Source organism: Nipponia nippon, unplaced genomic scaffold (assembly GCF_047370975.1).
Source record: "Nipponia nippon isolate SJK-2023a ecotype South Korea unplaced genomic scaffold, ASM4737097v1 scaffold_7, whole genome shotgun sequence".
NCBI classification, from domain to species: domain Eukaryota; kingdom Metazoa; phylum Chordata; class Aves; order Pelecaniformes; family Threskiornithidae; genus Nipponia; species Nipponia nippon.
The window spans coordinates 38,130,021-38,139,263 of record NW_028262391.1 but is presented as its reverse complement, the minus strand read 5'-3'; the positions used below and the strand labels follow the sequence as shown (position 1 = coordinate 38,139,263).

At 45.0% G+C, this 9,243-nt stretch overlaps 2 protein-coding genes across 8 annotated transcripts in view; both read left to right on the top strand.

Annotated features, from left to right (window-relative positions):
• The first annotated feature begins 77 nt into the window (after positions 1–77).
• Positions 78–7,251, top strand: CNEP1R1 (CTD nuclear envelope phosphatase 1 regulatory subunit 1). Of its 4 annotated transcripts, none has more exons than XR_015700762.1 (7): positions 78–190; positions 2,534–2,605; positions 4,811–4,884; positions 5,238–5,347; positions 5,485–5,539; positions 5,802–5,902; positions 7,114–7,251. XR_015700762.1 is itself a non-coding variant. In XM_087740661.1 (6 exons), the coding sequence occupies exons 1-6, from the start codon at positions 166–168 to the stop codon at positions 5,841–5,843; spliced, it is 378 nt and encodes a 125-aa protein (XP_087596787.1). In that variant the 5' UTR covers positions 78–165; the 3' UTR covers positions 5,844–7,080. The 4 variants fall into 4 exon arrangements, 2 of the variants coding, with proteins under 2 accessions (XP_087596787.1, XP_087596788.1); XR_015700761.1 differs by lacking the exon at positions 7,114–7,251 and adding an exon at positions 6,321–7,080; XM_087740661.1 differs by lacking the exon at positions 7,114–7,251 and having other exon boundaries at positions 5,802–7,080.
• The window catches only part of HEATR3 (HEAT repeat containing 3), a 24,380-nt gene continuing 22,263 nt past the window's right edge, over positions 7,127–9,243 (top strand). For 3 of the 4 annotated variants that reach the window (XM_087740657.1, XM_087740656.1, XM_087740655.1), the window contains exon 1: positions 7,667–7,812. In XM_087740657.1, coding sequence (XP_087596783.1) covers positions 7,693–7,812 — 120 coding nt within the window. In that variant the 5' untranslated portion in view covers positions 7,667–7,692. Of the gene's footprint in view, positions 7,279–7,666; positions 7,813–9,243 lie in introns of those variants that run through there. The other variant, XM_087740658.1, reaches the window with a different exon arrangement.

The window sequence follows — 9,243 nt, the reverse complement described above, 5'->3', positions numbered from 1 at the left end:
CGCTTGCTGAGGGAGGTGCGGCGAGGGGGAAGCTAGCCAGTAGGGCGCGGTGTTGTTGGGGGGCGGGGCCGGTCGGTGTGCGGGGCGGGGCGGGCTGGGCTGGGCGGCGGGCGGCCGGTGGCGGTGAGGGGCACGGCCGGCGCTGGCTGCCTCCGCCCGCCCGCCATGAACTCCCTGGACCAGGCTGAGGGTGAGTGCGGCGGCCCGGACCGAGCCCGGAGCTGCCTCTTTGGCGCGCCGGCAGCTTCCGGCTCCGCGGCTGGGCTGCCCGAGCGCGCCGCCTCGTCCCTCCGGAGCGGGCCCCGCCGCGGCGCTGCCCTGAGCGGGGCGAAGCGGCCCCGGGAGGCCTCGGCTCCCTCTCCACTGCGCTCCCGGGGCCGGCGCTCCTCCTCGGCGCAGACAGGCGAGCTGGGGCGGGGTCTCCGGGGCCCCCTCCGCATCCCGAGGCTCGGGGGCGGGCTGCTGCTGCTCTCCGGCCGCCCCGCGGAGGCGGAGAGCGGGGCCCGCAGCGGAGGCCCGTGCTGAGGGGATCGGCGCGCGGGCCCGCCGGCCGCCTTCCTCCCCTGGGGAGGAGGGAGCTGCCCGGAGGGCTTTGCCTTTCGGTGCCCCTCCTCGACAAGGCTTCTCGACTTTCGCTTGTCAAAGTCCGCTTGTGCTGCGGTAACTACTACTCCGCTCACGGGTTTTTACGTGCAATGTATTTCTTACAGCTCTGAGTCCCATCTAGCACAGTAGGCATTACACCGTGCCAAGGCCCCTCTTGCATTTGGAGAACGTGACCTTAAGTAGCCCTCTCTCGTCTGAGAACATCGATGGTTTGGGTTACAAGTTCTTTGAAGTTACAGTTTACAGGATGTCAAAACGCCGAAAGGAGTTTTTAGTGTCCAAAAATGAGACTGGTAGAGATTTTTAAAATGCATCAGTGTCTCAGACTTAGCAGGTGTTTTGTAGCAGACTTGTCAACAAAAAATGATAGTCTGGCGTTGTCACGGCTTTGTTGCTATGTCTGTACAAGCTGTAGGGATCTAAGAAGTGTGCCTTGCTAGTTACAGCTGCGAGGTGCCGAAGTGATAAACTCGGAGAAGGTTCTTAGAGCATGGATATCCAAAAATAAGTTAAAGCTTTAAGTTCCTGTTTTCTGAAAGGTTTTTTTTTCCATTTTTTATTTTAACGCTGTCTACATTATAGGAGTGTTTTCTTGAGAACTTTGTTATCAACAGCTTGATTTTATGCCTACAGGGTGCTATTTCTTAAATAGCAGGTTTTCATGTGATGCCTCATATTTCCCCTCTCGCTTCAGTGACTAGTTGTAGGGGTTTGTGCTAGTCAGGGAACGGTTAATTAGCTTTTATTGCTGGCAGTGGCTTAGCTTCCCCAGAAGGGAGGTGGAGGACAGGCCGTAACTACCGGGCTGTTGGCAGTAATTAAGAGTAGTTAGCTGTTCTGTGGCTGAGTCAAGATGCTGTAATCTTCCCGTATGAATTCACCTGCAAACCACTTAGGAGTAAATTTATGGTCTAAAAAACTGCATTAGTGATGATCATAACAGGTATATCTCTTCTAATCTTATTCTCTAATTGCTTTATTATGGTAAATAATTTAGCAATAGTTGCAAGTTGAAGGAAAAAAATTCCAGAGTGATGCTAACTGAAACACTTCAGCTGAAGGTTAAGTTTATGCTAATAAAAACTTAACTCCAGGTAGAATTCTTGCTTTGACTGGAATGTTGTCAAATATTGACCTTGTTGAACAGAAACGTAAATCTAACATAGACTTCAGGTGAAACAGCTCCTTGTAGGCAAGCATTAGGTGGTTGGCTAAGATTTTTGTAAAAGAAGTTAGGAGTATGAACTTGAAATGCTGCTCAGCATTTAGCAGCAATTTCAATGGAAAGACCATGGGAGAATGATGGCAATAAAAAGAAAGATCTATTTAAAGGAAAAAAAGAATTAAAATAAAATTGTTTGGGCTAGTGTTTGCTGTGGGTTTTTACATATATGTGTTCCTGTGTGTGTGTATATATATATCATGACACTAAAAGTTCCTACAAAACAAAGTCATCAAAGCTACACTGCTACAAATAATCCCTTGGACAGCTGACAAATTGCCAACTTCTTTTTTTAATTACCATTATATAGAGAATAGAACTTAATGGTTTCCTGATGTACTTAATACTCCAAAATGTGATACTTTTTTTCTGTGTGGAGAGGCTACTTAAGCTATTCTAAATCTAACTCTTAGTTTTTTTAAAGATGTCTAAAATACACTGATTTGTCAAGTATATTGATTTTCTTTTCCATAAGTGGGAATGTTTCTTGCATTTATTGTAACTCCATCGTTGTACTTTTTAGCTAAAGTTGTGTGAAGCTACTTTGACTGTGCTTTTATTACATCTAAATGGTCACTGCTTTGGTTTTCTCTGCCTGTTTAAGAAATGGGTGTGCACAGGGGGAAAGTTCATTCCTTTTCTTTTACATTACTATTTGACTACATAGATGAAGATCTAATTATGCTTGATATACATCCTCCCCAGATCTCAAAGCTTTTGAAAGAAGACTTACTGAATATATTGCATGTTTGCAACCAGCTACAGGACGTTGGAGAAGTAAGTTTGATATTCCAAGGGATAACTAGGATTCTGTCTTTCAAGCTTTTTAGATTTACCAGTGTGTATCTTTGATTTATGCTTGCCCAAAGAAAAATCTGTGCTTAAACTCTCTTTAACATTTCTGTGGCATACATTCAAACACTCTGCAACAAGATAATACAAGATGACAAACTAATACTTTAGTTAGAGTTAGAAAAACGAGGTCAAGATTGAATTGGCTCAAGGCTGAATTATTCTGGAAATAGTTGGGACAGTAAGTTGTTGTATTTGTTTCTGTTTTGGTTTCGGTTGTTGTTGTTGTTGGGTTTTTTTGAAGGCTCAGACTGCCCAGTCATTCAGTATAGTTACTTGAACTAAATATGATTTGGTTAGATAGTCCCTATAAAATTGAGGGTGAAAAAGTTACAGCAGTGTGCCATGAGGGCAGAAAATGTTCTCATCTCTGTTCTAAAAGGAAAGTTCGAAGGCAGGGGGAAGGCAAAAAATACCCCAGATATGCTGCCAACTTTGGGATCAGTAGTCTGTGGTGGAAACTGTTCTAAGATTCTGCTGAAGTTTCCATACTCAAAGAATACAGACATTTTTTAGAACATGTAAAACAGCATCTTTTCTCCTGAGAGGCCAAGAGGTTAATTTCAAATGAAGGAACTGGAGGAATGACTATTTAAAAAGCAAAAACACCACCCCCAGCCCCATTTTTTCAGAGCAATTGGGAAGCAAGCAGATATTTGTAAGTAGATCTGTGCAACTTGTGCGCACCTACTGTAGGAATGCATTTGGCTTCCAGAATTGCTATTTACTGTCAGATATAATTTAAAAAAAAAAAAAAAAAAGTACTGGAAACTTCTAAGCATACTTGAATGAGGTTTGCATAAATAGTATTGTGTTCACTACCTAACTTTTTTTCCTAACTGCTTGTTTTGCTAGTTTTGTAATTCATGTAAAAGATGGACTTTTTACTTTCATTATAATGGGGTCTTTAATTCAATGTTAACTTTTCCTCCTGTTATCCGGGGAAAAAAGTATTTACATAGAGAAGAAGCTGTGTGCCTTTGATAGATCTTTTCCAACTTTCTTTTGAAAAAAATAATTTGTTAGGGTTACTTTTTAATTTTGTTTTTAATTTTGTAATATCAATAATGAATATGCAACTCAATAGTAAATTATAGCAGTCTTACAGACCTGAAAGTAGTATTTAATGAATATCTGGGGTTTGTTTTCAGGTTCTTCCCTATGAGCCTAAAGGCTGGTGACTCTGTCTCTTCTCTTTTTGTGTGTTGTTTTTTGTTTTTCTTGCACTGTGCCCCCCTTCCCTCCAACTTTATTTTCCTGCAGAACTTCAGCCTCCACAGAAAACACTCAGAACTGCCAAATGTCCAGTGAAAGCTGCAAGGCTTTATGGGTGTGGAACAGAATATGAGCTTTCTCTACCTTTATATTGGTTCTGTTTTCTTTTTGCATCAACCTCTGTTCCCCAACCCTTTGTAGCCTCTCAAAATCAGTCTAGTATCTTGTATTACTCTAATACGTGTCTAGCATTATCCATTTACAGTGAATTGATTATTCTTCCTAAGCCATTCTGGATGCGTAGAGCCTTTTGTTACTCTTTATGTGCTAATGCTAACATGCCTTCTGACTCCTGTTTAAACTGTGTTTTTTTCTCTATGTCAGCTTTCCTTGCTTGTAATCGTGTTGTTTGGGGCGGGGACAACTTAGATGCGCCACTGACCCTGGTGGTGCTAATGCCTCGGGCTTTTCTGATGTAGAAGAGCTAGCTAGCGGGATAGAAGCTTTAGTTTTGCTCTGCAGTTTGATGGTGCTGCATTTATGTTGCCCAGACTGCATAAGCTCAAATAGCATACTTGAACATTTGGTACAACTCTTACTCCAGTCTTCCAACTCATATTTTTGCTAACCATGTTATTTTAGAAACTTTCATTTCTTCAAAGCATCGGGATGTTTTTACTTGACAGAATTTAGATTTTGGTACCTACTTGTCCCATCCAGGAAACGTGTACGGAATCTTTACAGTTTCACGTAATAGAAGCTTCTTTTCCTATTTTGATTTCTACCTTCCAAGTACAAGCTTTTCCTCCCTCAGAAGTGGGAGAAGAAATAAACGCTTAAGAGCTGCTGAAAAATAAATGCTTTTTAATAGGAGTGAGGTATACTGTTTATGACTCTCGTTCTTTTCTTTATCAGTGATTCTGATAGTGGTATCAGTCTGCACAGCAACTGGTGCTTGGAACTGGTTAATAGACCCGGAGACGCAAAAGGTAATTCCTTTTAGCCTACATCTGGCTAATTCCAAATGTAGTCTGTTTCATAGCTTGGTGTTGCAGTCAAGTGGTATAGTATCTTGCAAACCGAACTGCTAATGGTGGTTCTCCCGTGAAACTGGGAGATCATTCTTAGTTAAGCTCTCAAGCTGTCTGGAATTGCTGTGGAATATGTTTTGGGGTAATGCCTACCAAAATGCTACACCTTGAATGCTTATCTGAAGAATTGTTCACAAGTACTTAGAAATGTGTAGGAGCAGTATTTGTTTTTTTTAATTAAGTGAACTAGGCAGCAACTTTCTGTATGTTTTAGAAAGTATATGGTGGGACTAATCCGATTTCTTTCCTAGGTGTCATTTTTCACATCACTTTGGAATCACCCATTTTTCACAATTAGCTGTATTACCCTAATAGGCTTGTTCTTTGCTGGAATACATAAAAGAGTGGTGGCACCATCAATGTATCCTTCAGTCGTCTTTATCAGGTTAAAAGTGTTGTAGTTACTGCTGTTACCGAAGCCTACGCTAATTTTGCTTTTTCGTTTTTACTTACTCTGTGTACAAGCATTAGCTGCTTTCCTTGACACAATCCACACAGTATAGCAGCCCGATGTCGAACTGTTTTGGCAGAATATAATATGTCCTGTGATGATGTAAGTTTTAGTGCTTCATTGCATAAACGTTGTTTTTAAAAAAGAATGCAAATAATTTGAAAAGGCACACAGTTTTTTTTTTTTTTTCTGAACAGCACTTGTATACAGCTTAACAAATTCTTTGTGTCTGTAAAACTGGAGCGTAGAATACTTAGTATTGTTCTGTGTGTCATTTTAAACTTAGCCAGTAAAATTGAAGTGCAATTCTTGGGCTGAACTTCCAGGGTCTAAACGTTTTTGTTTTTTTTTTTCTGTCTTGCAGACTGGAAAGTTAATTTTGAAACCTAGGCCTCATGTTCAATAAGGGCTGTCTTCCTTCAGTGTTTTCCACTGCCATGGAAACCAAAAATGACCTTTTTTAAGGTAGTATGACAGCAAAAAAACAAACAGGACTGGTTGTCACTGCCTGGGAGTGAAAGTCTTACACAGTTGACAGTGAAAGTGTGCAATATTACTTTCTTGAATATTTATCCAAATTCTTTGTTATCATATTATCAGTGCTTTTGCTACTTCTGATTACCTCTTTTTCAGTATTAGTGTCACTTTTTTACTTCAGCTAGAACAGAACATACAGGTGAAGTATGTTAATCGGCTACGAAGTTGAAAATCAAACCTCATTTGTGTTATGTGTCTCTGTAAGCTATTGTAAATAGCAGATCAATGCCAATGTTCAGGAAAAGAAGTAATACTTGCTGTACGGATTTTTTTGTTCTCTTGAACAGTATTGAAAGGAACACTTACCATTCCCATGATGTTTTATTAGCACACTTACTCATTACAGCTGTCCTTGTCTCCTGGTCATTCTTCTTGGAACTGGTTAAAAGGCTTGCAGAAAGACTGTCTGTCTGTGCTGGAGAAAACTGGTCTTACTGTTTAAGAACTTTGCAAATATATCAAGGGTCACATTTGTCACATTGTATATATAGTGCACCAGCCACTTTCATTGTGGTCATACGTAGCTCCTCGTTTGATCTGGTTCACAACACTGCTATTTTAAGATTTTAATATTTTAAAAATTGTCTTAAATATGCTTGTATCTTCTCGATTGTAAGGTTGTACCGTATCTTAAGTCCACATGACCATTCTGAGTGGATTTTTATGCTGTGATAGTCTGCATATAAAACTAGTATTGCAAATGCGTAACTTCAGATTTGGTGAAGAAAATACAGAGTGCCACAATAAAATAACAAAACTTGTTATTCAGAGTGTTAAAAGCAAGGTGTGGATGTTATATGCATAAAGTGTAACTTCTGAATAGCTGAAATTGTAAAGATTTTTAACAGTTTAAGTTGTTCGAGGTGCCTTTTTAATTGTTTCAAACTCTTTTGATTGACTAAAACTGCAAAGCTGTTGCAACTTTAGTAACTCCTACTACGAGGTAGACTGGCTTTTAAAAGCAGCCTGTTGATGTAACTTTGTCAGTTGCGACATTAAGAATTGTCTCCTGTAAATTTTCCAGTAAGTCTTCTGCCTATCCATTATTTTTAACTGCTGTATATTTTGTAGGTTAATGTGTATAAAATAAATTCTTTGTATAAACAGCTGTTATCTTCTTTTGTACTGTGCAAATACAGATCTCAAATGAACACAGAAGAACTTCAGAAGTTTGTAGCTGAAGTCCGTAGCTTTCACACCGGAGCAGCATTTCCTATGTGTGAGGTGGTTCTTGCAATCTAAGATACTGACACCCGAGAGACAGTCCTTCCAGTTTTCCATCCTACAGGTCAATCCTGCCTTCTGTAAGTGCTGTTAGAGGAAATCGTTGCATTCAACGCTTACCTCGTTTGAGTTTTTGACCTGGGGAAACATCCAGAGCAGGCAGGCAGGCTGCCCTGGGGCAGACGTAAGGACAGGGCTGATGGCTGGGTTACAGGGCTGCCGGGGCGAGGTGCGCCCGGGCACGGAAGGCGTTTCGCTGGTGTTGCCCGGTCGCTGAGCCGGGCTGCGTGCGCGCAGCTGGCGGCGCCGCCTCGCCGTCCCTGCCGTCGGACGGCTCGTCCGCGGCGGCGCCGGGGGAGGAGGGCGGAGGGCCGCGGCGGGGCGGCGCCCGGGCAGCCGGCGGGGCGGGGGGCGGGCCCGGGGCCGGGGCCGCGCCTGCGCGGGGCCGCACACGTGGGTGCGCCGGCGCCGAGCGGCGCGGCGGCCGCGGAGCCATGGGGAAGAGCCGGGCGCGGCGGTTCCGCAGGGCCCCCTTCTCGCCCGCCGGCCCCGAGCAGCGCCGCGGCGGGGAGGGCGTCCCCGAGGAAGAGCCGGCCGCGGAGCTGCTAGAGAAGGTGCGGGCGAGAAGCGGGGGCGGCCGCCGGCGGGGCGAGGGGGTGGGGGACGGAGGGAGGGAGGGTGGGTGGGCGGGCGGGCTTGGCTTGGCTTGGCTTGGCGCGACCCCCGCTCGGAACCGGGAGAGCGGGGCAGCCCCGGCCCGGCCTGGCGGGGGCTGTGCCCGCCGCTGCGGGTGGGGGTGGGCCGAGGTCTCGGCCCTCCCCGGCGGTGGCGGGCGAAGGACCGGGTGCGGCGCCGCCCGCCCGCCCTCGGGCGAGGGAAGGAGCCGTGGAGCCGTGCGGGGCGTCCCCCGCCGCCCGTCCCTCCTGCCGCCGCCCCGTCGCTTCTCCGGCGTCACGGCTGCGCCCGCCGGCGGCTCGGCAGGGAGGGGCGGCGGCGGCCCTGCCCCGGGCGGGCCGGCGGCTGCTGCCGCGCTCCCCTCGCCCCCGGGCCCGGCGCCCTGTCCGGGCTCTCGTTCTCCTTCCTGACCGGTCCGGAGGGGCTGCGGCAGGGGCAGGGCGGGAGGCGGCTCTGTGCCCCGCGTCCCGGGAGGGCTCTGAAGCAGTTCTCGCAGTGCTTGGGTTCAGCCTGCCCAACTGGAGAGTTTTCCTACAGGTAGTCAGAACGATGTGTCCAAGATCCACACGTAAGAAATAACTGATAGGAAATGCTGAAAAAGGCTGGGTTTGCCCACTTGTTAGTTTTGGTTTAAGTATTACAGATTAAAACTAGTTTAAACCTCCTCCCACGCATGTGACTTTAGAATCAGAAGTAAAAATCTGTTTTTCTTTAAGTAAATAAATCCCCTTTGTTCACGTCACCTAACTGAACTCATTGAACAAATCGCTGCTTGATTATTCTTCTGGACTAACTTATTTAGTCTTTAAAAAAAAGGGGGAGAGTAAAAAAATATGCACAGGTGACGATGAACTGAGAGACCTCTATCAGTTTCAGTGAGGCAAGATCTGATGTACCACTCTTTTCTACTTTGCTCTTCAGCAGATGTTTATCTTTTCTGTTAGGTTTTCAATGAACTCCATGACCTTCCAGGAGAGGCACTTCTGCTGTTTTATTATTTTTATGGTTTGCAATTCTTACATCTCACCTAAACCTCTGTTACAGCAAAAGTCAGTGTCGTCTTGTGGTGCGGTGGCATATGTTATATCTGTTATACTTCACTGATGGTATTTTTCCCCCCACTTTTGTCCATATTTTTTTAAACATGGTTTTTGAAAGTAGATATGAGGTCTCACCAGTGCCAGCTAGTGTCAAATCTGTGTCTGAACTATGGCTCTCACGTTAAACACCCAGATAAGCATTTGTCTAGTCATATAGTTAACACACATAACCCAGGGAAAGATTGATAAACTTCCATGGAAGTTAAAAGCTCTTGATTCCATTCAGGAGCAGTAAAACGAGCTACAGTGCTGGGCCTGCAAATCGAAAGG